The 25,028-nt window shown below is 51.3% G+C and overlaps 1 protein-coding gene across 8 annotated transcripts; it reads right to left on the bottom strand.

The window, feature by feature from the left end:
* DENND2C (DENN domain containing 2C) lies at positions 1-25,004 on the bottom strand. Of its 8 annotated transcripts, none has more exons than XM_042013365.1 (19): positions 24,885-25,004; positions 17,575-18,497; positions 15,919-16,067; positions 15,264-15,376; positions 14,736-14,903; positions 11,960-12,056; positions 11,241-11,285; positions 9,413-9,594; positions 7,300-7,409; positions 6,798-6,867; positions 6,380-6,457; positions 5,478-5,633; positions 4,686-4,834; positions 4,118-4,295; positions 3,745-3,786; positions 2,719-2,824; positions 1,682-1,921; positions 1,296-1,382; positions 1-253 (listed from the first exon to the last, which is right to left on the bottom strand). In XM_042013365.1, the coding sequence occupies exons 1-19, from the start codon at positions 24,966-24,968 to the stop codon at positions 222-224; spliced, it is 3,009 nt and encodes a 1,002-aa protein (XP_041869299.1). In that variant the 5' UTR covers positions 24,969-25,004; the 3' UTR covers positions 1-221. The 8 variants fall into 8 exon arrangements, with proteins under 8 accessions (XP_041869299.1, XP_041869300.1, XP_041869303.1 ...); XM_042013366.1 differs by having other exon boundaries at positions 5,478-5,618; XM_042013369.1 differs by lacking the exon at positions 24,885-25,004 and adding an exon at positions 24,635-24,841.
* Between the last annotated feature and the right edge of the window lie 24 nt (positions 25,005-25,028).

The following is a 25,028-nucleotide window of genomic DNA, read 5'->3' as shown; positions in this document are numbered from 1 at the left end:
AAGGGTTGGATCCACGAGCTGTTATTGATCCATGAGCTGTTATCGGTCCATGGAGCTGGTTATCGGTCCATGAGCTGTTATCGATCCACGCGATCGGCACACGCGGAGCCCCCGCCCCGTCCCCGCCCTCCCGGCACAGCGCAGCCCGGCCCGGGGCGGGGTCCGCAGTTCCCCCGTCCCGCGGTTCCCCCGTCCCGCCGCTGTCCCGCAGCAGCGCCCGGTCACTTCTTCTGCAGGAATTTCATTTTACTGCCTGCAGAGAAAAAACAGCATTAGGAGCTTTAGGCGAGGGTGGGGAGGCCCTGGCACAGGGTGCCCAGAGAAGCCGTGGTTGCCCCTGGATCCCTGGAAATGTCCAAGGCCAGGCTGGACGGGGCTTGGAGCAACCTGGGATAGTGGAAGGTGGCCCTGCCCAGGGCAGGAACTGGTCCCTTCCTACCCAAATCATTATGGTGATGCCATGAAGATTTTTTGCCTTTTCTTTTATACCCCTGTTATACCTTTTTTACAACTCCTGTATTCTTAGTGCTTTTTCCCTACGTTCTTGGACTTGTTTGCCAAGCTAAGAGACGAAACATTTCAGAAGCTTCGTAGCTAGGGATCAGTGTGCCCCAGATCCCAAGGTCCTCCCCAGAACACATTCTGCAAACTAAGATAGAACCATCCAGGGAAAGGCTCCTTGGAGAAGGGGGCTCACTCGAGCCTCTCACTGGGGAATCTTTGATAGATCTGCTAATTAGTAACACCTATAATGATATACCAGATCTTTTGGGGACGGCATTTTTTGCGGGGTGCATTTCGGTGCATATGACCTGGATGTGTGCACCTAGAGATCCTTAAAATAAATACCAAGGTAAAATCCCTTTTTCCCTTCTAACCGTGTATGACTCTTGATTTTAAGACCAGGAAAAGGCATCGGTGGGATTCTGTGAGCTGGAGACACTCCAGGACTCATCAGGCTGAGGAACTTAAGGTGGAAAGCCACACATGGCCTTCTCTGCCAGCAGACACAACTTCCATCCCCTGAGCATCAGCCAGGACCAAAGTTAAGGAATAAGCCTGGACAGCTCTCAGAGCAGCAACTCCCACAAACTTTAGATAAAGACACAAAAGCTTAAAAATAAAAGAAAAATCTCACACAATGTTCAGTGTCCCCTGAAGCAGTAAATGTAAACAAGGGGACACAGGTGCGCAAGGCAGAGAAGGGGCCTTCCTCTGCACCAAATTAATTATTCAACAGCTAAAATTAATTTTAAAAAATTTAACAATGAACAAAAGCTAGGATGTTCCTTTACCAAGACTGCGAAGGATTTTGTTCATTCCAGTTCGTTCCGTCTCGGGAATACTCTCCAAATACTCCAAGGCACGGACCTCAAAAAGGCCTAAAGAGAAAAAAAAATTAAAAAATTAAAAATCACTCACCAAATGAGTTACTCCATCTTTTAGCATGTGGCATCATGATTAACAAGGCCATGAAAGGAAATCCTGCATGTGGTGTGTGTAAGCTGCAGGATCAAGGAGAAAGGGGAGATGCAGAAATTCTTTGCTTTATAAACAGAATTCTTTTGAGTAATTAGAAGGGCACAGGGCTACTCCATGTGACAAAATCCCAACAGCAGAGGCACGTGGCACCATACTTTGAAAGCGAGTCTGCGGAACAAGAGGCTGATGCCAAAGCTACCTTTGACCACGTTCTTGCTCAGCTCCCGGTCCTGGATGAAGCCCGCAAACATCTGGGTTTCCATGAAGAAGTGCAGGAAGTGGCGCACGTTGCGGGAGCCGTGGGATTTGCGGAAGGGCTCCCGCTGGAACACCCGCTCCCCCTTCTCTGTGACGCTCATGTGCAGGGAGTAGTGCCCCACAATCTCCACGAAGAACTGCACAAAAGCCTCAGAGACCAGGGAGTTGAGGGTCATGTCACCTGTGGGGAGGACATTTGTTGCTTTGGTCATTCCTCTCCCAAAGGAGGAGCAGCTTTTCTAGAGACCTCAGTCACTTTCTGTACTGGCTGTCTCAGACTAGGAGATTCCAGGGGATTGATATCAGAGAAGTCTCAGCTCAAATATTCAATTTCCCATTGTCAACTTTCTGCTGCAGCTGGGACAGGTTCAGCTCTGAAGCTTTTGCAGCAGTTAAAACATTCATAATTTCATTTTCCCTGTCAAACATCTGGTGTCTAATAAGCTGCCAGCTCATAACAGGCCAAGTTTAATTCTCTTCAAGAATCAGGCAAACTACAGAAGACAAGCTCTCTGGAAAACGAACTTTGTTTTTATGAATTATATAGTTTTCTGGTGCCATTCTCTCAAGCCACTCAGAGCTTTTCTCACACTTCCTTATCTGATGGATCATGTATAAAGCAGTAAACTTTGGAAATGATCTGCCAGATCACCCTCTAAAATACAGAAACTCGCTACATTCTCTGAGAAAAACATTGTCTCTGCCACTCAGAAAAATACAACAAAATTCAAAGCACAGGAACCGAGGCTGTTGGCCCAAAGGAAACTACAGTTCTGCACACACTAATTGTGAGAAGAGGAACTGTCAGCACACCAAACTTCTCACACATTCACAAGGAAGATGTTCTCAGCAAGATTACAGGGAAACAGCTAAAATGTCACTTCTTAGCATTTATTCCAATTTGCTCATTTTTATCAACTCCATGGGATCTACTAATGGGAAAACACTTTTCCATAGAAACCTTCCCACAGAAAGTACCTTGTGTGTCACTCTGCCCATGTGACAGGATTTCACTTCGTTCTTCCAGGATTTGTACAAGTGCAGCCTGGAGTTTATGGGGCAGGATCTCGTCCTCATCTGATACCTACAGACAGAAATGGCCAAGGATCAGCAGGAGAACCAGGGGATAGATTAGAAATATTCTAACATGCCTACAGCAGTTAGAGGGGAGTTACTCTGTGATACGGTGTATCTTGAGGGAGACAATATACTTGTCTTGCAGCCACAGAAATTAAAAACATTTGTTCAGCATGCCCCAAGTACATTTTATTAGTCACACACACAGCTGGCCACCACACAGACTCAGGCTTATTTCACCAGTAAAACACACAAAAACCAATAAAAGTCTGTTGAGAAAATACAACAAGTCTCAGTAATATGGTTAAAAAAATATCCCAATCCTTTAATACCTTTCTCCAGTTGCAGGCTGCAATGCAAAACAGAACAGTGAGGCAAGGAAAAGGAGAAGCAAATATCCTGAACTAGTAATAAAATCCCCAGTATTTTTATAGCTACTTGTCTGGGGATGCAGAAGCACTTTTGGGGAAGTTCAGCAGAGAACCACAAGTGAACTGTGATAATTTGTTCCCTAGACTGTCGCTCCTGAGAAAAACAACAACCCGAACCAACAAACACACCGCAGCTGGATGGGAGAGGAGAAAGTGCTGTACAGAACGAGAACAGAGAGAGACAGATAAAAAGCAGCAGAGGATCTTAGGGATCCCCTTCACATCATAAACCAAGAAATAGTCCTTAAACTCAGCTCAGACAAGCAGCATCTTCGGCTTTGCAGAGCTCTCCAGCTCATGCAACCTCAACTTCGCAACAAGGATTTGTAAGCCTGTTCCCTTCTCTGTCAGTTCAAAAGGATTACAAGGTATTTCTTCAGCCACTGCAGTCTCCACATGAACACCAGCTTTTCCTGATTTCTTTTTATTATTTTCTTTCATCGATGCCTTTTCCTGGCACAAAACCATGAGTTACTGGTACTGTTCTTTCACTCACCTCTTGCAAGAACTTGTCAGCACAAAGATCAACAATCAGAACCTGGGGAAAGACGTAAAAAACACACTGACTCATAACCAGGTATGTTGCTGTATAGAAAAAAACCCAGGTCTTTAATTTGTTTTTTAAATGTGGGATGTTTTTTAAATAGGGATGTCACACACAGAACACAAGTTCTGCATAAGTGCAGCCTGTCTCTGAGAACAGTGAATATTATTTATCTTTGATAACACTGGAACACCCTGACATTTATCTGGCAAATTCACCAAGTAGCTCGGAAAAGTTTGAGAGTTTGTATTCAGACAGAATCTAGAGATTATTCCAGAGAGGACAACCTCATCCCACTGACATTGTCTGTCTCACATATCCTCACCTCCTCTATGGGCAGGTCCTGGAGCTGTGGCAAGGAGCAGGAGAGGATGCCAATGAGGAATGGGGTCGGAGAGCACACGATATCAATCATGGAAGCTGGCAGGACGGGGATGTAGGTGTGCTGCCAGGTGAAGGGGTAAAGCGTTGCCACTGCAGCGTGCCCACATTTAGACAGAGTGCTGGAAAGATGGGAGAAGCACAGGGTGGGTGGTCAGTGTCTCCTTCAGGACAGGCTGGAAATGCTCAGGGCAGGTGTCACTCGTGTCAGTCTGTGCAGCAGCAGAGGCCCCATGCACCCACTTCTGAACTCAGTTATAGGGAGCTAAAACCACCATCAACCCAGACTAAAGAGGTAAAAAGGAAACATTCCCTTATCTCCTCTTGTGTAAACAGCATACTCCAAATTCTAGGCATGCACATGCTGTGTGGAGAGTGCAGAAGGTTTTCAAATGGAACTAATTGCAAAACTAGACAAGCTTGGACATGGGACAGGTCCAAACACAGAAGAAATAATAACAACATCCAGTGATAGTATCCCTCAGAAAGAACTACTCAGACTCATCTCTTACCTTAAGTTGTCAGCCACAAAGATGACCCTCCTTTCCAGCAGGAGAGAGGCGAAGACCCGGATGGTGTGGGAGACACTCAGACACTGCAAAAGGCACTCGAAGTCAACGTGCTCCAGCCGGGAGTCCAAGGGGCGGCACAGCTCCATCACCTGAGAGGAGACACAGACAGGGAGAGCTGGGGGGGCAGCCCAGAGCAGGGACCCTCAGCCTGGAGCAGAGGGGCCTGAGCTCACCACAGGCTGCAGCTCCTCCTAAAGGGCAGGACCAGGCACAGGACTCAGGGAAGGGCTGGGGCTGTGCCAGGGCAGGGTCAGGCTGGAGAGCAGGGAAAGGTTCTTCCCCCGAGGGTGCTGGGCACTGCCCAGGCTCCCCAGGGAATGGGCACAGTCCCAAGGCTGCCAGAGCTCCAGGAGCGTTTGGACAGCGCTGCCAGGGATGCCCAGGGTGGGATTGTTGGGGTGCCCTGTGCTGGGCCAGGAATTGGACTCAATAATCCTTGGGGGTCCCTTCCAGCTCAGGATATTCTCTGAATCCATGATTCTACATAGAATCCCAGACAGCTGGCATGGGGCAGCACAGAAGAGTGCCCAAGAAGCTCTTCATTAAAAAGCAGGGAATCACTTCCACCGTCGATGATTCCACAGCAAACAGGGTTCTGGGACAGCCTCCCTTCCAACTTCAGGATGTTTTCTTCAGACTAATTACTTCCAGGCATCACCGTGCAGTTTGCAAAGAGCCTCTGTGCCCCAGAGACCCCACAGACACCAGGCAGCCCATCCTGACCTCGGTTACCTCATCTCCTGCTCCTGGCAGGAAGCTCCTGACGGCGATGGTGCGTCCTGGGGCGGGGAACGGGGCCTCCATCACACTGCGCATGAAGGGGTGCACGAGGGCTGGGGACATCTCCCGCCTCTTCTCCACCTCATCCAGGATCTGCAGGGAAACACACTGGGCCTTGGGTCACTGCTGCTGGTGACCAGAGGGGAGAATCTGTCAGAGCATTCCCCTGGAGAGGGCTCCAGCACAGACCCACAGGCCTCTCCCACCTCACTTGGGACCCCTGTGAAATTCATCTTAAACGTCTGAACAATCAAACAGGAACAGCTTCCTGTGAGCACAACTCTCCATTCTCCCATCTCCTGCTACTGGAAGGAAATGTCTTGGATGTAGTAATTGAATTCTCATTATTTAGAGGGGTAAGAGGAGCAACACCCCATCCCCCTCGCCAAGAAACCTCTCTGAAACACCGTTCTAGAAACTGTGCTCCAACAATCAGAACCCCCTTTCACCAAATCTTGTCCCTGTATTCTTCTGCAATAACTGCCCTTTATCTGCAGCAGCTTTCCCCAGTCTTCACCTCTTTATCTGCCCTCCTCACGGTGCTACAAAAAACCAGGAGATCCAACCCCCTCCCAAACTGATTTTCCATTTCCAAGTCACAGAAGAAGCGGATGAAGGGGCACCCTCAGGAACACCAGGTATTAGAAGCCCTTCTGGCAGTAATTGCTGATGGATTTGTGTATCGGCTGACAAGACTCAGCACCAGTATTTTATTTCCCCTCTCAAAGCAAAGACAGCGAGGAAGCACCACTCTCCTGGGATGAGCTGCAATCACTAAACCTGACAGAAGCATCCAGTCACTCTGTGGAGCCTGCAGGCTGCCAGGGCTCAAGAAACAGGCTGTGCCAGCTCACCTTGGAGAAGAGGTTGAAGCAGCCCAGGCGGCTCACGATGCAGTAGACCTCGGGCAGGCGCTTCCCTTTCCCTTCTGGCTGAAAGGCAACAGCAACAGCTCTGCTGAGAGCAGAGGGGCAAGGAACAACCCAGCACCCACACTGCAGCTGATCTGCAGAATTCCTTCTGCTGCAGTCCCCCCTACACTTATGACTACAAAAGTTCTCAAGAAACACCCAGTTCCAGGAGCTGGTTCATGCCCAGAGCCCATTTTGCTATTTCTGGGCACCATCGTGACCCTTCCCTCTGCATCCCAAGGGTTGGCACCACCACAGCAGCACAGGATGGGTGACCCACGAGGGAAAGCAGCCCTGAGTCATGTCCTGACAGTGCCCAGACAGTGATCTCTGTACCCCCAGCCCTCACAGAGATGCTCACCAGGAGCTTCCTGCAGTACCCGAACCAGCGGCTGCCGTCCTCCCCCGTCAGCACGAAGGAAAAGGTTTCACTGGGGGACCAAAGCAGAGTCAGGGTTAAATTCACCACACAGCTCAGGGGAGAGACTGACAAAGCACACAGACTCCTTCTGGTCATGCTGACGAGAGCCAAGGCACGATTACAAGGACTTTGGGATCTGTTCAGGGTAAAAACTTGCACCCCATGAGCTTTTCCATCTCTCCTCCTTCCCAGCTGCTTCTCCATTTAGCCAAGGAGCAGCAGAAGCACTTCCAGCCCCAGGAGCTGGCCTTGGACAAACTCGTCCTCCTTACAGGAAAGGCAGAAGCAGCTCCCCAGCCCACCTCCACACCTCATCTTCCCTCCTACCACACGGGATTCATCCTTTCCCTTTCCCCTTGCTCTGGCTGCGGCTCCTCTGGCACACCCCAAAGCTTTCAGCATTGCCTGTTTCAGGCACGAGTATTCAAAACCAAGTCTTTACCTTTTAAGGTCTGATGAAGGGAACCAGTCCTTGGGATCTGGAAAGCAGAATTTGGGAATGACCTTTAGCCTCTCTTCAGTATCCTTTGATGGTCTGAAGGGATGTTCAGGCTGGAGGGGTAACACACGCATTTGAAGTCACTGAAGTTGGTGCACAGCTGCAGCATTTAGAAAGCATCTTCCTGACACTTCCAAAGGCTGATCCATCACATAGCTAATGCACAGGTACAGGAGAACATGTTCTGACTATTAGCAGATTCCCAGTTCCCATCTTGCATTTTTCCTGCTGATGGGACCTTTGTAAAATGATCCAACCGGTCTTGGTAAGGACAGAATAAGGATCTACAAGCATGGCCTAAGTTTATTGGAAAATAAAGGTAGAACTGACCCCCCCAAATGATGGCTGGGTCAGCCTGCCTTGGTTCTACCCCTGGGAGATTTGAAAACACTAATAGGAACAGGAATGTGCTCAGCTTTGGATGTGCAGATCACTCATAACTTGAGTGCAAAAACGGTGTCTCTGAATCGCACGTTCCAGCCACGCCACGTGTTGGTTCAAATCAAATCCCTCAAGGACTCCAGGGGAGAGTCCTCAAGGACTCCATGCTCAGAACTGCCCAGAAAGGGCAAAAGAAAGGTGTTCAGATAAGAGGCTCCATAAGAAATGTAAGGAAATTTTACACATTTAAGTAGAAATGCCCCCGAGAAGTGGAAAGTTTATGGTATAAAGTTGATTTTAGGCACTCAGCACATCCGGGCTATTCCAGTGTCCCAAGCTGTGACAGCACAAAGTGTTAGGAAAACAGAACAGCATTTTCACAGAGTAACACTTGTACAAAAGCTTAGATGTCCTTGGGCACACAGCCCAAAGAAGAGAGTGACAGCAGATTATTTGGAAGCAAAGCTAATATTAGAAGGGAGACACTGAATCTGACACGCTGTCCCATCTAAAGTCACTCACCAAAACACTTCCATTTGAGCAGAGGATAAGTAAATACTGAGAAAATAATTTGTTGTGGCAGTGCCTTTATAAAAGCCAGTAAAGAGCAGGAGGGGAACCCTGCAGTGCCCTTCCCAAAGGCAATGGACAATTGAGAGGCTGCACCAGGGAAAAACCAAATCTGCTGCATTTCTTTCTGCCTCCCAACACCCTAAAGTTTGCACTTTTAGCAGATATTATTTGGGCGTGTTCAGTTTTAGTAAATTAACACTGTGCACTTTCTGGCTGTAGTTCCTTATTCATCCTGTGAATCCAAGGCATTTACACACTTAAGACACTGGAGGTATTTGCACACAGATCCTTTAGGCAGCAGGAACTGGGGCACTGTGGGACCTTCTGGGGTCCCCTATAACTTCCCTGAATGAATCTGGCATCTCTTCTATGTGGGTGGCGTGCAGATTCCTTAATAATCCCTGGCATCCTCCTGATGGCACAGCCAGAATTCCTAGCTTTGTTCTGTTTTCAGTGGAAGGCAGCAGGTACAAGCCTAGACAGTGACAACTGAATATTCATTTCAATCTGGTACCACAGAAGCACCAGGGCTCCATCTCAGCTTCCCAGCTGTGGGCACTGAACTGTAATTCAGAGTCACACGCTGATTTTGCCACCCATTTGGGCTGAACAGCTTATTTCAAAGGGCTTGGTTTAGCTACAGCACTTTAACTTCCACAGCTCTCCTGGTTTTGGGGGTTTGTACAAACAGCTTTGCCATTTTATTATTATCCTTTTTCAAAGCAGTGTAAATAAGCATAAAAGCCCTGGGGTTCCAGTTCCTGTGCACCATCAGTGCTTCACTCCTTGTTTACAAAGGACAGACTGCCACGAGGAGGTTCCTGCCAGCTTTGGGACAGAGCTCTGCACTCTCTCCTGTCTTTCAGCTGGTATCAAATACCCTATGGCTTCATGAAATTTGAATTAAGTAGGAACCTTCCTAGTTCAAAAAAGACAATAAACTCATTATCAAGACACATTCAACAACCTCCCAACACTACAAGTTAGGTCTGTAACAGAGCAAGGTGCTTCACATTCCAAGCCCAGATCCTGACCAGTGTCGTTTAAGAAGGGAAACACAGAGCTGAGCAGCTCCCTGGGCAGGCTTCCATGCAACTCCTACCTTGCTGGGGAACTGCTGGATGATGTGGGGTGTGTAGGTGACCTCAGATGCCTTCTTGTGCAAGGACACCACCACAAAGAGCTCAAAGAGCCGCTGCTCCTGGAGCTCGATGAGATCCCTCTCCAAGGTCTGGTAGTGTGGGTTCCTTTTGGAGGCCGAGTGCCTCAGGCACCTGTGGCGACCTGGGGAGAGGAATAAATCCCAAACCAGCCTGTGGCTGGCACTGCCACACACCTACAGGGCACACAAGAGGACTCAGCATTGCCATCAGAGGGGGAAAAGGGATGGGGGGATTTGCCCAACATCCGGCTGCTCTCCATGGGACATGGGATGCCTGTGTTGGCTCCTCACTCACAGAGCTGCTCTTCTCCCAGGGAAAAAGTGACAGGAGGAGAGGAAGTGAGCTCAGATTCCACCAGGGGAGGTTTATATTGGATATTAGGGACAATTTCTTCACTGGAATGGTTGTTAAGCACTGGAACAGGCTGCCCAGGGCAGTGGTGGAGTCACCACCCCTGGAGGTGTTGAAAAAATGTGTGGATGTGGCACTTGAGGATGTGGTTTAGTGGTGAGCACGGCGGTGGTGTTGGGTTGATGGTTGGACTTGATGACCTTAGAGGTCTTTCCCAACCTTAACAATTCCAGGATTCTATGATTCAGATGGGGAGCACTGGCCTTGCAGCAGCTCTGCAAATCCCCCGACAGGAGATGGAGATTGAGAAATTGAAATTTCTCCTGCTGCCCGGATGTTCTTTCACACATCTCAGAGTGACACAATGGGGTACTGGGGAGGGAAGCCCAGCTCTACCAGGTCAGGAGCTGCCAGGACTCAGGGAGCCACTCCAAACACCACAGGCACTCAGGAGAGGCAGGGGCAGTTCCCTGGCCAAGAAACCCCTGAGCTGGGCTGTCCTGACAGGCAGGACAGACTCACAAGCACAGGCACAGCACTCTGACGTCAGGAATTCCTGCGGCCCAGGCGCCGTGACACATCCTAGACACTTTCAAACAGCTCTTCCATCAGGCAGTGACTCAATCACTGTATTTCTGCTGAGATTCTTCACTCTCCACTACTCTCCTTAACATGAAAAAATGGAACTTCACTTTTCATTCCAAGTTAAAGCCTTTTGAATGTATCCCTTCAAGTAAATGAAACACCTAAAATAATTAATAGAATCCCAGAATGGTTGGGGTTGGAAGGGACCTTAAAGCTCATCCAGTGCCATGGGCAGGGACACCTTCCACTATCCCAGGTTGCTCCAAGCCCCATCCAGCCTGGCCTTGGACCCTTCCAGGGATGAGGCAGCCACAGCTGCTCTGGGCAGCCTGTGCCAGATCCTTCTGTTTAATCTGTCTTCACATGGAAGCTAAAACCAGTTAAAACCAAGCAGGTGTTTCAAGTCTGGAGTTTGGGTCTATGATCAAACTCAGGCCATTGGAACCGGACAAATACCCAGGCGAATTCTCCCCAGAGGAAAAGACATTTCACAGCATTACATAAAACAGAACCAAGGGAAGGAATCAGGAGGGAAATGACCTCAAGCAGCAGCAGCAAAGGTGATCAGGAACAACCTCTCACAAGCCACGGCATCAACCCAAAAATGAATCTGCTTCTGGTGACTGGTAGGTTAATGGCATTAAACCTCAAGGGCTCAGGGGAAGTGGCAGAAAAAGAGGCTGGTTTGTCACAGCAACAGCTCCCAGACTGGGCCAACTGGCCTCTCAGAGGCTCCCTGTCCCTGTCTCAGCAGATCCCACACGTCAGAGTGCTCATCCCACCAAGGGCGCAGTGCTGTGGGGACAGGACCAGCCCCTGTGATTCACTCACTTTTGGGCTGATTTTCCGTATCGGTTTCATTCCCACTGGTTTCACCTGAAACACACATAGTTTTCACTTATTAGCCATGCAGAAGGAAGATGGGCAACACCCAAAGTTGGGAAAGAGAGACAACCTGAGACTCATCAGATCAACATCCCTCGGGGCTGCCCACCAATCCTGCCCAAAGCATCAGCGAAGGGCAGCTGGGAAATGTGTTACAACAGCAAATTGCAAAAAGCAGAGCTGGTATCAAGCCAGTGCTGTCAGTGAATGACCTGCAGGTCAGCTGAACACGAGCAAGGAACACAAAGCAGCTGGTTGTTTGATGCTGCTGTAAAACTTAACAGAGTTGCTGAACAGAATATGCTGTGAATAAAGACCCTACTATGGCTACACAATCAGAACAAGGCACACAGACAATGAGTGCAGTAGTCAGAGGCAGTTCTCGTGCCAAGTGGTTTTCTGGGGAATTTTTGCTTTAATCTGATTTTTTTGACAAGGCACTTTTAACCAGTAGCCCAGCTCTCCAGGCTCAGAATCTCCACCTTGTGACCATGTTATCTTTGGGTTAGGCAAGTGTTCCTTGAGCTGAAAGCTCAATTCCAGCCACAAGTCTGGGGTTTGCACGGTTGTGTCAGCGTGAGGTGGTGGTGCCAGGCCAGGGGGCAGAGGAATTGTGCCACTCAAGGTGTTCAGAGCACAGACAGTGCTGCTGGAGACCCCAATACCTTTCACTGGAGCTGCTTCTCTCCCAGCAGGACTGAGCACCTTCACCTTCTTCTTTCCACGCTTGGAATCAAAGATCTCCTGTATTTTTAGTACCAGCTGAAATCCAAAGTAGAAGCAGAGGTTAATGTGGGGGTCCAGAGAAAGGTCTGGGTGCCAACAGGAGGGCAGCCCAACAGCCACTATCCAGGACTTGGGAAAAGCTTCCCAAACCCTGCAGGAACCCTGGCTCAGAGGCTGGAGTCCTCCTAACCTAGCTCACTGGATAAAGAATGAGCACAGATTTCTGCTGCAAGGGAGGGATCACTGTCAGCACAGCTCAAAGCTGACACCAGACCGTACAGGCATTCTGGAAATTGTCACACTTGCCTTCCCAAATAGAAGTGACAAACTGTCTGGCATCAGATCTCCATTTTCTATGCAAGAACATCTTACAAACCCACAGAGGACTCAGAACACTCTCTCCAGCATCCCAATTCCTTCCAAGCCCAGAAAAAGCAGAGCTCTCTCACTGTAGCTTGGGGGTTGGTTTTTGGGTTTGCTGCTGTAGTTGGATGTCAGCTCAAGTCTCCTAAAGCACAAGTGAGGCACAGAACAAGGCTGCTCCAAGCACAGGCCCTGTCCCAGGTGTTTGCTGCAATGAAAGGATGATGTACCTGCAGTAACCTGGTCATGGAGAAGGTGTCCCTGCCCACGGCAGGGGGTGGAATGAGGTGGAATTTAAGGGCCTTTCCACCCAAACCATTCTGTGATTTTGCACAAATGAAGACAGACAGTGGGACAGAATAATGGGTCTGTGCTGCAGGACCACATACCTGGTCCACTGGAAGAAAAAAGTTGGGAAAAAGCACAGCCCAGTGCAGACTGAGCCACAGACATGAAAGGAGGGTCAGCATTTTGACAACCTGAGTTGATGCTGTTCATCTTCCTTCCACTGGTCACAACAGCCTTAAACCCAAAGTCCTGACACTTTCTGTGTCCCTGTCACAGCTCTGTGCTTTCCCCTCACCTGCCAGTGCCCCTGTGGCTCCTGGCTCCCCACATCAAAGGCGGCTTTCGCTTCATGTGAAGAGGGATTTACCCTAAATGCAGGGAGCAGGTCAAGTTCATTCCTGCCTCAAGAATTCATTAAACTGAACATGGGAGGGTGGGGCCCAGACATTTGTCATCACAAATACTGCATAAAACGAAATATATTAAACAGAACCTGTTTGTTCAGCTCAAGCATTTAATCCCCAGATCAGCAAATCAGGCTTAGGCTCTCCTTTTCCAATCGATTTCTCCCCCATTTTCTGCCTCAGCCAGTCCTCCCAGCACGAGGAGGCTGCAGGAAACAAACAGCCCACAGCAGAGAGCAGTGCTTCTCCTGCCAAATCTGCCTTCTTTACCTTTTTATCCAGCCTCACCTAGAAGATCTTCATTTCTGTCCTGATTTTTGTGCAGCTGAGTCACTACCCTGGGTGTGTTTAAGGCAGCCATGTGTTTCTCAAGCAAAAAGTTTTATCTTTTTAGACCCCAGTCCTTTTCTCAATCTCTCAAGCAATCTTGGCTCAATTCCTCATGAGCAAAGAGAGTAAAGTGCTCTTCCTGCATGTAAATTGTTACCAGATTTTTGGAATAGGTTTGCTTTGGGAGAACATTTTATTTTCCCTCTCCAAATGAAAGATACTCTCCATCACAGCATTTTTATAATCTTGCCATCTCCTTCCTGATTTTCCAGACCTAGGGTTTGTTTAAAAACACAGACAGGAGTTACTTGATACTCCAAAGCACTTTAAAGGTTTAAAAAGTCCTTTGCAGCTGTCCAATTCTACCTCACGGTCTTGTGCAATCTGAGCAAATACACGTGACTTTCAGATGAAATAAAGATCTGCTGAAGCGAAATGATTTTACCACAGCAAAAATAAGTCCTTGCCGCTACCACAACTGGAATTTGAGTCCCATGCACAAAGTGCCACCACAGTGGCAGCTGCAGCTGCCCTTCTACAGCACATGGTGCCTTTTATCACCAAGGGATGTGAGCTGGCAACCAGCACAAGGATCTAGAAAGGTTCCCAAGGCACCAAAGGAGAGTCAGAACAGTCCAACAGTCCTCTGTGTGAAGGTGGATTAAATGCCTTCCTCACCCCTCTGGCCTCAGCAGCATGATTGTCTTTGCAGCCAGGCAGGAAGGAGAGGCCAGAAGGGACAACTGTATGAAGGCTTTGTGAAATGCTCTTATCCCTGAGAGTTCCTCTTCACCTTTAAACTATGGAACAGCTGTTCCTGATGCCAGTACAGAACTCCAAGCCAACATTCCAAGTAACCAAGGGCCCCACAACCATTCCATAGCTCAGGGCCTGCAGTGAACACAAGGATGAGTCTGGGAAGTCACCGGGAGCAGGGGACACGTACACACAGCGTTCCAGAGCTGCCCCTGCAGCTCACCAAGAGCACAAACCCAGCACCATCACACTCCATGGAAACACTGGGAACAAGGCTTAGATGACAAAGCACGAGGCAGGGCTTGTATTCACACACAGCCCTGACCTCCAGGTCAACACTGAGCACTTTGTCTGCCAATTCCTGGCCAACAAAAACACCACTGTCCCAGCTAGAACTGGCACTCAGATCCCCAAACACCACCCCTGCCACTTGGAGAGGGAATGGCTGGAGCAGCAGTGCCAAGCAGCAATCACCTGCCAGGCACACAGCTCTGTGGCCACTTACAAAGCACTTGCAAAGCAGCAAGAGCTTGAAATGCCAGGCAAGAAGTGGAGTTTCACACTTCAAGCTCACCCAGGGCAGGTTCTTTCTCCTGCTTGCAGCCTCTACTGCTCGGAACAGCTTCCACTCAGACAGAGTGACAGGCAGGGAGGTCTCCTTCCCCATCTTCCCTTGGAAACTTGTCTGGGAGGGCTTCAGCTCCAGCGACTTGCGACTGAGGAAGGGAGGTTTTGGGGGAGGCTAGAAAACAGAAGCAGAAGAGATAGTTAAGCATGGGATCAAGCTTTGGTCCAAGGTCACAGGCAGAGGAGTCAGATTACAGCTGGTGAATCTGCTCTGCCAAGCCCTCCATCCCCCCCTCCCACTCAAGCATCTCACCAACACTCTCCTGCTCCTACTCTTTTGCTCCTTAGCAGCTTAATCAGCTGCCATGGCTGTTCATTATTTACATTACATATTATTTACATTAATAACAAACAATAAAAAAATAAGGCAAACCAATGACTTGCAGTGTGGAATGTGAGGCTGGGGTGAGCACAAACGAGGGCCCTTGTGAGAATGCTTCTGCAAACACCTGACCCTTTAATCCCCCCACCCTACCTTGGGAGCCCTGCTGATGCTCCGGGGAGGGGGCAGCTTCCAGACAGATGGGACCTTCCACAGGGGCAAGGGCAGTGCTCTGATATCTTCATAAGGATTTTCTTTTGTAGGACCTGGGAAAAGCATTGGATGGGGGATTTATGAAAGGAGATAAAGCCCTGTATTTTTGCCAGGGATATAAGTGGGGAGAGTGTGCAGTTGTCTGCCAAGCTTTAACAGGGTCTGGGAGACCTGTTTAAAGTTGGATGAGGTTCCCACCACATCCTTCTAACCCACTGACATCAACTTGGCAAACCGTACACAGACTCAGCAGAACAAAACACTTCTTCCCCTGCAGAGCAAGCAGCTCTATTGCAAAGCAGCTCGTTTTGGCAGTGTTCACACTGATCTCTGTGCAGCACTCAAGCAAAGCCTTCCAAGAGCTAATAAAGAAATCAGTTCAGCACAGGCCAACTCCAGTGACCTCCCATGACATCTGAAATCAGGCTGTTCACGTGCAGATGTCACCAACACCAACAAAGACCCCCAGATGGGGAAGACCTTAAAAGTCCCCGAGCCAGAAAGGGCCTCAATGCATCCTCACCTTCACTCCTCCCTCCCCAAAACTGCCACCCTTAAACACAGTGAGGGCACCCCCAGAAGCACAGGCACATACAGATAATGTCCTCGTAGATGTTGTCTTCGGACTGGGTGTAGACCAGCCTGGATCCTGCTGTGCCATTTGTCTCCTCCCGAGGTCTGTGGGAGCTGCTGGCTGCGGGCCGCTTGCGGAAGCCCTGGATGTCCTCAAACTCAAAAGATTTCCTAGAGGAAAACCAGTGGAACTTCTTCTAAAGGCACCTGCTTGAGTTGCTGTCTCCAGTCCACACACAGTGTGGCCCTTCTGGGGACCATCCAGCACATGGATGCTCCACTCTGGACCCGCATTTCCAAGGGTTGAGGTCTAGCCCCAGGCAGCAGCTCAGCCCCTTGCTCCTGCCCCGTGGGATGGGGGAAGGAATCAGAGGGTAAAAGAGAGAAAACACGTGCATGGGTCGAGATAAAGACAGTGTGGAAGGTAAAGCAAAAGCTGCACAGGCAAGAAAAGCAAAACAAGGGGTTCATTCCCTATTTCCCTTGGCAGGGAGGTATTCAGCTGTGTCCAGGGGCTCTGTCATGCAGAATGGTGACTTGGGAACACAAACTCCCAATGTTGCCCCTCTTCCTGCTTCTTCCCCAATTTTAATAGCTGAGCACAACATCACAGGGTCTGGAATATTCCTGGGGTCAGCTGTCCCCACTGTGTCCCCTCCCAGCTCTGTGTGAGCACAGCTCACGCAATCCTCTGTTATCAATATTTTCATCACAACCCCAAAACACAGCACCACACCAAGAAGAAAATTATCCCAGTCAAAGCCAGCACCAAGTCCTGCTCACTTACTCTGGGACATTTGTTAAGTTAAAAAGGGAGCTGGAGGCTCCATGGCCAAGCACACTCCAAGCAGGCATGGCCAGACCCATCCTGTCAGAGGCAAGAACCCAAACCACATTTTGCAGACTTGGAGCAGCTCAGAACCAGGGCACTGCTTCCTACTGGGCCTCTCCTCCTCGTGCTCAGGGTGTTCATGCATTTGTGGGTTGGCATTTCCATCCACTTGGCCACTATTTTGAAATCAGGGCACAGAGGTCACAAAGCAGCTGCAGGGATCTAGCCCACCATCATCATAAAATTCGGGTTCTTGCTGCACACTTTGCCACAGTGGAAGGTTTCAGAACCTCAAGCCACATCTCTGCCGGTACTGTGCACACCAGTCTTGCACAGGCAGCTCACCTGCGAGCAGGATTTGCATCAAGCCACCTCAGAAGGGTATGGGAAAGAGGGAAAACCAGCCAAAGCTACTGCAACAGCACTACCCACAGCCTCTAGCCTTAAGCAGCAAGAGAAAAATGAAAAAAAAAAAAGAGGAAAAAAAGGAAAGCCAAACACTCAGCAGCCACAGTGCCCCAAGAGAAAGCTACTCTGCCATCCACAAATTGCAGCTGAGGGCAAGCAGCAGGCAGGGAGCAGGCAGGTCTCTCCCTGGGGCCAGCATACTGTCACTCCACTATGTTCTAAGGTGTGGGCTGACATCTGTTTGGAACCTGTAGCCTTCTTTGCAAGATTGTCAGCAGCAAAAGCAGGATGCCTCCTCCCAGGAATATCCTTTTCCCATGAAAAGAGGCATCATCACTAGCAGCACCTCCACAAAGACATCATGCCAAGCAAGCTGCTGAAACCCATCTAGAAAGTGGTTTAAGGAAACATTTCAGACATGAGAGATGAATTATGTACCTCTGGGCTCTCCCTCTGATCCTCCTGTTGGCTATGTTCTTCTCGGGGTTGTTGGAGGATGACACCAGGTCCCTTCCACACTGCTTTTGCAGGGGAGCTTCCCTGGTGGCACTGGCATCTCTACAACCACCAGCACCCTTCTCTGCCAGGTAGCGGAAAGTCCTGCGGGGTTTGGGTGGTGGATCAGGAACTGGCTCCTCCTCTTGCCCCTCAACCTCAGAGTAAATGTTTCTCAAGCTCCTCTCTGCCCTGCAGAGAGTGTCCACTCCTTCAATTTGCAGTTCTCTTTCCGTGGAGCCAAGGCTGCCTCGATTCCTCTGGAGGTCCAAGGGAACAGGAGGGGCTCTGCCAGGCAGGAGAGGATCTGCTCTCCTCCACAGAGCTTGTGAGGTATAGAAGTTCCCTGGGGGCAGTGTCACCCCTGGGGCTGGGAAGCCTGTTTGCCCTTCTCCTTTCTCCTTGGCTCGGAAAGCTGGACCAGCACAGTCCCCAGCCTGCCAGCAGCTCCGTGCATCTTCCCTGAAATCCAACCCCAGGCTCTTTGGATCTTTGGACCCAGCCTTTCTGCCATTCTCTGTGCGTTCTGGCTTCACTTTGGGTAGTGCATTGCAGTTGGGGTCATACTTTACTCCAAAGTCCTTAGGCTGCTGCTTCTCCTTGCTGGGGCACCCCCGTGTCCTGCCCTCCCACTGCGAGATCTTCTGCTTGATGTTGCGGCAGTGGCTGCGGGACAGGGTCTGCACGGCCGCGCGGGAGAAGCTGCTGTCCCCAGCCCCCGTGGGGTGCATGGCAGGGGCCAGAGCGCTCACACACAGCCCATGTCCAGCCCCGGCCACGTCCTCCCGTGTCCTGCACACATCAAAGCTGGCACGACACTCCAAAGTGCCCAGCGGTGTGGGAGAGTCCGGGCTGGCTGCTCCGACCTGCGGGCAAAAACGAGAGCCATCAGCTGCACCCCAGCCATGCTGCTCCCCACCCCGAACTCCCAGCTGCTCCCTGGCAATGGCTGCAGAACATTCCTCCCCAGATCACAGCAACCACATGCTCAGGACAGGCTTCCAGAGCTCGCTCCCCACCGGGGCTGTTTGTGTACACATCTGGGAGTGAAAGGGAGCTGAGGCTTCACCGGCTTAAAAAACAAACACAACAGCACAAAGCATCCTGAGGGATCCTGAGCATCCAAACTCAAGGAAATTATTTAATGGCTGAGGAACACAGCAGTGTGGATCTCAGCCAGCCCTTCTGCAGGAGTGCAGCTCCTCCTGAGGCTCAGGCAGTAGAGACAAATCCCTGTGGCACCTGAGCACCCCACTCAGCAGAGACACAGCAGGACATGAGGCACCAGGGCAGCTCTAGAAAAAAGGAACCACGTCTGCTTCTCCAGAGAGGAGCTGCTGCTTCACACAGGATGAGAAGAGCTGTGGTGGCTGGGGAAGAGCCCGACTCCAGCAGCGCATCCTCCTCCCAGAAGTGCTCCCTTGCTCCACAACACAAGTGAAAACCTGCCTGGTGTTCTGTTTGTCAACACCTGACCTACATTTGCCATCCAAGAGATGGGAGGGTATCGGTGCCCAGCCTGTGGCTTGCAGCCAGGGGAGTTTCAAAAGGCAAAAGAAACAGGTGAGTTCTCACCTTCAAGAGAAAAATCAGCCCGTGTTTAGATCAGCAGAGAAGGAATGCTAGAGAAACATTTTGGCTTCTCCTACCCAAGCAGAGCCTGCACAAACAGGAGCTGTGCTCTTTGAGATTTCCCACACCTGTAATCCGGGGGATACAGCACACATCCTCCAGGTAATCCAGCAAGGAGTGCAGGTGAAACCACCAGGGAAAACTGGGGTGGCTGTACAGACCCAGCACCTGCAGGTCCAGCATGGCCTCAGTACAGACATTTCATGTTTGGAATCCTCAGCCTTGGAGCCCTTTGGCTCTACCTGTAGCTCACAAGCCATCCCCAATATTCTCAGATATACCAGCACAGGTGAAAACTCATCCTGGACAGAAGACAGCAGCCCATAGGCTCTAACAAGCCCTGCTCCTCCCTTTCTCTGGGCAATTATCCCATTTCAGAAGTTCCAATCCTCCAGCATTGTATTTAACAACCTCCATTTGTATCAGGAGACAAGTGCTCAGCTCAGGCCAGGGGCCACACTGGCTTTGGTAACATTCCCCTGGCACCAAGACATCCCCCTGCAAAAGGCAGGGAAACAGCAGCAGAAAAGCACGCGGAAAAACACGCGGAAAAGCAGAGGATTCCTGCAGAAAGCAGCCAGACCTTCTCCAGGTGGGACCAGGGGCCAGAGTCACACCAAGCCTGTGCTCAGGCTCCAGCTGACAGAGCCAGGCAGCTCCCACTGCCACCCTGGGCACGTGTTCTCCACAGCCACTGCCACCACACCCGGCCAGCACTGAGTCACCACAGCCTGGCAGGGTGGGCAGAGCCAGGGATGGGCAGCAAACCAAGCTGGGAGACAGAGGAGCTCAAGCCTGCCTGGCAAGGGGCATGCCCCACTCTCCAGGCTGGGTGTGGAGAGCCCCCACCAGAGCAGACCCACACCCTTCCCACTGCGGGTACCACACCTCAAATTCCAGGGCTCGGGGCTATCCCTGAAGCTGCTGATCTGCAGTGGGGCAATTAAAAGCAAAGCACTGGCCTTGGCAGATCGACTTGATAGCATTAATGAGAAAGCTCACTGGTCAAGGACATCCCAGGGCTCCCAGGCAGTTCGGGGATGGTTTGGGCACACATGGCACCAAGCCTTGGCTCTGTGCTGCAGTCTCCCTCCCTGCCAAAGCAGCACTGTTGCTGTGGGAAGCAGCTCCCTGTCTCCACAGCGTGGGCTCCTGCAGGCTGGAATTGCTCAGCTCATTGTCCCAGAGAGCTGCTGGGAACTCTCCCACTCAGCAGTGAACGGGATAAACTTGGACAATCTGGGTAAGCACCGAGCTGGGGATATTTGCTCCATCATCAGCCCTCTGTCCCTCATCAGCATTCCAGACTGTCCTCAATGCTTCCGTAGCCGCTGGAGACCCTCTTCCCGCACCAGCGAGGGGCCCCTGCCCTCTCCTATAAATAGGCATTGTTGCCAAAACATCCTGAGCCAGGGCAGAGCCATCCTTCCTCAACCCGTGTCTGCACAGCCCTGATTAGCAGACAGGAAAGCAGCTTTCCCTCTGCTGTGCCACTACTGAACTGCTGCAGCACCAGCGCTCCAGGACACTCCCATGGACCTGGCTGGCAAAGGACAGGCTCTGCTGGGGACAGCCAGGTGAGGAGAGGGCTCCAACAGCCTCCTCAGCACTCCAGCTTTACACCAGGCTCCTCCAGTGCCTGCCAGGTCTTCAAACACTGGATTGCTGGGTGCAGGACTGGCACAGGGAGAGGAACCCAAAGGACCCGTGGTGCGGAGCAAGGGTTTATCCACAGCTCTAAACAGGTCCAGCACAAGCACTCATGGAGCACATGCAGCCCATCCCCACAGCAGCCCACAGCTGCTTTGATTCCCAGCAGCACTGGCTGCTTTCTCCTCCAAATACTCCAGCTGCGAGCTCCTCTGGGAGCAGCCTGGCAAAACATCTGCAGAATATCATAGAAGGGACCCACAAGGATCATCCAGTCCAACTCCTGGCCCTGCACAGGACAGTCCTGGAGCTCTGGCAGCCTTGGGGCTGTGACCATTCCCTGGGGAGCCTGTTCAGTGCCCCACCACCCTCTGGGGGAAGAACTTTTTCCTGATATCCCACATCCATGAGGACAAATCACTGCCCAGAGGAGGCTGAGTAGCCCTGCACAGCTTTCCAGGTGGGTCCATCCTTGCTGTGCCCAAGCTGGGCAGTTCTGCTGGCTGCCAGCCCGCCCCACATCCTTCCTGCCACGGCTCACATTGGGAAGGCTGCAACAAAAACTGCCTGTGCTGCAGCTTCCTCAGCCACAGACCCATTTCTGCTTCCCCACATTGAGCCAGGGCCCAAGTCAAGGCCTAATGCTCCTGCCCTCTCCCACTGCCCACGTCCATGCTCCCATGGTAAGGCACAACTGGGAGCTGAGAAACGCGGAGGAGAAGCTCAGCCTGGGCCAGCACATGGAATCCTGGAATCCCAGAACAGGTTGGGTTGGAGGGGACTTTAAAGCTCATCTCCTTCCACCTCCTGCCATGGGCAGGGACACCTTCCACTATCCCAGGTTGCTCCAAGCCCCATCCAACCTGGCCTTGAATGTGCAGGAATGGGATCCATGGACAGTCAAGCACAAGCTTAAAGTTTCTCCCCTGCTCAGTGCTGCTCCCTGGACTGTCTCTTCCAAAATAGCCATCCAAGGAGGAGAGGAATGCAGTTTTTCACCTGCCCAGGCTTGCTATCAAGAACCAGGCATTTAATCTCAGCTCATCACGTGAGCCCAGGCAAGAGTAGAGACTGATCTTTGGTGAAGAAAGAGCACACTGCGGTGGTGCGATCCAAATTAAGTAACCCTTAAATGCAGTCCAGAACAGGCTAAAACACAGTTCAGGGACACAGAGCTGGCAGAGACCACCTGGGTCAGGCAGCCAGCACTCGTATCAAGCACTACACAAATCATACCTGTCACAGAATAACCAGACTTGTGACCGCTTCCATCCTGACCTCCCCTTCCAAACTCCTTCACTTGTGCTTCCTGGTATTTCCAGAGAAGCCAAATTTATCACCCTTACCGCATTAGGACTTAGAGGAGACCGGTGTAGTCAAGAATACTGAATTATTTCACCAGAAGCAGCAGTTTGGGGGAAAATTACATAATTTCTAGACAAAACATCACACATTTCTGACAAAAGACCGCCTCTCTGACCCACGCTATTTGAAAGCTCCCGAAGAAGAAGAATTCAGCATGTTCACAGCACATGACAGGTACCCCTGACTCTTTTTCCAGCCCTGAAAGCCAGAGAGCACACTACACATTTTCCATGCAAAGCCTCAAGACAATTCCGTTTCCTGAAACCACATTCTCCAGGAGAGAAAGCTGCCAGTGCTGTTCCAGAATAAATCCCTGTCTAGTGCTGAGGTCGAGCCCCTCCACCACCCGTGCTGCTGTAACCCCTCAGCCCCCTGAGCACCCTGCAGCAGAGGCACAGTGAGAACAGAGGCACTGACACAGCACCTTACCTTGTCCTGCTCCTGGGAACACAAACACCGCCTGGACCAGCCTGTGCAGCTCTGAGGCAATCTCAGTCCTTTGATGAAAGCTGTGCAGTCCTAAACCACCCCAGAGTCCTTGTCGCCAAGCCTCCTGTGTTAGTAGCCAAATAAAAGCAGTTTCTGGTCTTCTGAAGCCTAGGGAAGCTGGCAGCTCATTCCTGGAGGGAAAGGACCCCTTCCAGAGCTCTCAGCTACTCCCATTCTGCTCCTGTCTGGAACAACCCTGAAGCTCCTCGGAATAACTCTGCCATGCTGATGCCTCAACGACATGGGCAGTACCAAACAAGCAGATTTTATATCAAAATAAGTAACTCTTCAGGAATGCAGTGTGCTTAGTCATTTCCATCTTGATACAAAGCTACTCTAACCACGAGGTATTAACTCCTTCCATGCTGCTGCATCTTCTGCTGAGGAACAGTCCTGCCTCATTAGATCCATGACCACAGCCCCTGGACACAGAAAATATGGTGCTAATCCAAATTATACAGCAAAAGGAGGTTAAGTCTGGCCTCTGCCATGGGTCCTAAGACTTTTGTACTGACTGTCTTTTTCTAAGTGATGAAATTCAACTTCTTGAAAGCAAGTTTTTCCTCAAGATATGAAAATCCCCAAATCAGAACACTTCCAACATGTCAGCCCTGAAGGCTTCTACACCAAAGGGCACATGGAAAGAACCCACACCGTACTATTTTTAAAGCCGTGGGTTTTTAACCTGACTCACAGTATCTGAATGCCCACGGTAGCAATACTGACAACAGCAGTTGACTCAGCCCCTACACCCCGGGCCAGCTGCCAGCCCCAGGAACGCACACAAGAACCGAGACACAAGCTGGGCATGGAGTTAAAAATCAAACAACACTTATCCTGAAGCAATCCCTCGGTGCCACCATCAGAGGTGAGATTCCAAAGGAAAGTCACAAAGCCTGTGTGGCTTTACATGGGCCACCCCAGACAGGCTGTGTCTGTCTCCCACTTTACAACAAACCACTCAGTCCTTTGGGAAAGTCTCAGCAGCACCAAGGCAGCTGCCCCAGGAGGTTCAAAGGGTGCAGACCAAGGCAGCACCAGCAAACCTCTCAGACACCATCCAGATAACGTGTTCCAGACCTGCACACTGAGTCATATCCATGTTATATTATATTATTACAACTGGAAGACTGAGATAAAAATTTCGCCAAGCAGCAATGGACAGCACTAGGACTCAAGGTCAGATCCAGGTCAGATCCAGGTCAGACCCTCCAGCCACCAGTGCCCAAACACACATTTTCAGGGGCTGGTTTTCCTGCAACTGCTCTTCTACTTTCCTTCCATCACCAGCTGATGCCAGTCCCAACTGACAGGAGGAATTGCTCCAGCACTCTCTGGGCTCTATCACAGCCAGGTACCCTCTCAGCCAGGTCGTGTTCAGCCACGGTCACTGGAACAGAGGGGTGTGTGTATGCAGTGAACTGGGGAAGGCAAGGGGAGACTGGTCCAGCATGCCCAAGGAGCTCTGTAACCACTCAGCCTCACGCACCTCAGTGCAACAAAGCACAAATACCCAGTGAGACCTAAACCACCACAGCCTAGCAGTGAGTTATTTGCCCTGAAGAAACGCTGAACAGAATCACAGCACTGGAGGGTGGGAGGGTGGGAGAGACCCTCTGAAAGTGTCACCTTCTTTGCTCAGGCAGGGGCACCTACAGCAGGATGGCTTTTGGATGTCCCCGCGGGGAAACACGCTGCAGCACCCCTGGGCAGCCCACGCTCCATCGCCCTCACCGGGAGAAGCGTTCTCCGATGGTCAGCGGAACCCTCCCGTGTGTCCGGATGCGCCCATCACCGGACAGCCCCGGCTGGGTCCGCCCGGCACCCTCCCTGCAGGCATCTGGACGAGTGGTGGAGATGAACCCACCACAACTCCGGCTCCCCTTGCGAGCTGGGTCTCCTCCCGGGCAGCTGGAGAGGGCACCTGCTTCCTCCGGCCCGTCAGACACGGGGAAGATGCTGCACCGGCCGCTGCCCGCAGCCCGGACACGGGGACCCCTCGGGGCCGACAGGCCCGAGCCCGGCCGCGACTGCTGGAAGCCCCAAACTCCCGGGCCACCCGCCCGCCCTGCCCGGCGTAGCTCCCACCCAGCGCCGCCGCCCCCCGCCCGTCTCACCGCAGCCTCGGCCCGCTCCCGGCCCCGCTCCCGCAGGACGCTCCCGGCGCGCACGGACCACCTCCTATTGGCTGGTGTAGCCATCACTCAAGCGGCGGTCCCGCCTCCGCCCCGCCCCGGAACGCACGGAGACGTTTCCCGTTG

This window comes from Corvus kubaryi, unplaced genomic scaffold (genome assembly GCF_017639235.1).
Source record: "Corvus kubaryi isolate FWS band 111438036 unplaced genomic scaffold, C.kubaryi_AGA036_p1.0 split1-37355, whole genome shotgun sequence".
NCBI classification, from domain to species: Eukaryota; Metazoa; Chordata; class Aves; order Passeriformes; family Corvidae; genus Corvus; species Corvus kubaryi.
This window is presented reverse-complemented; position numbering and strand designations above follow the sequence as displayed.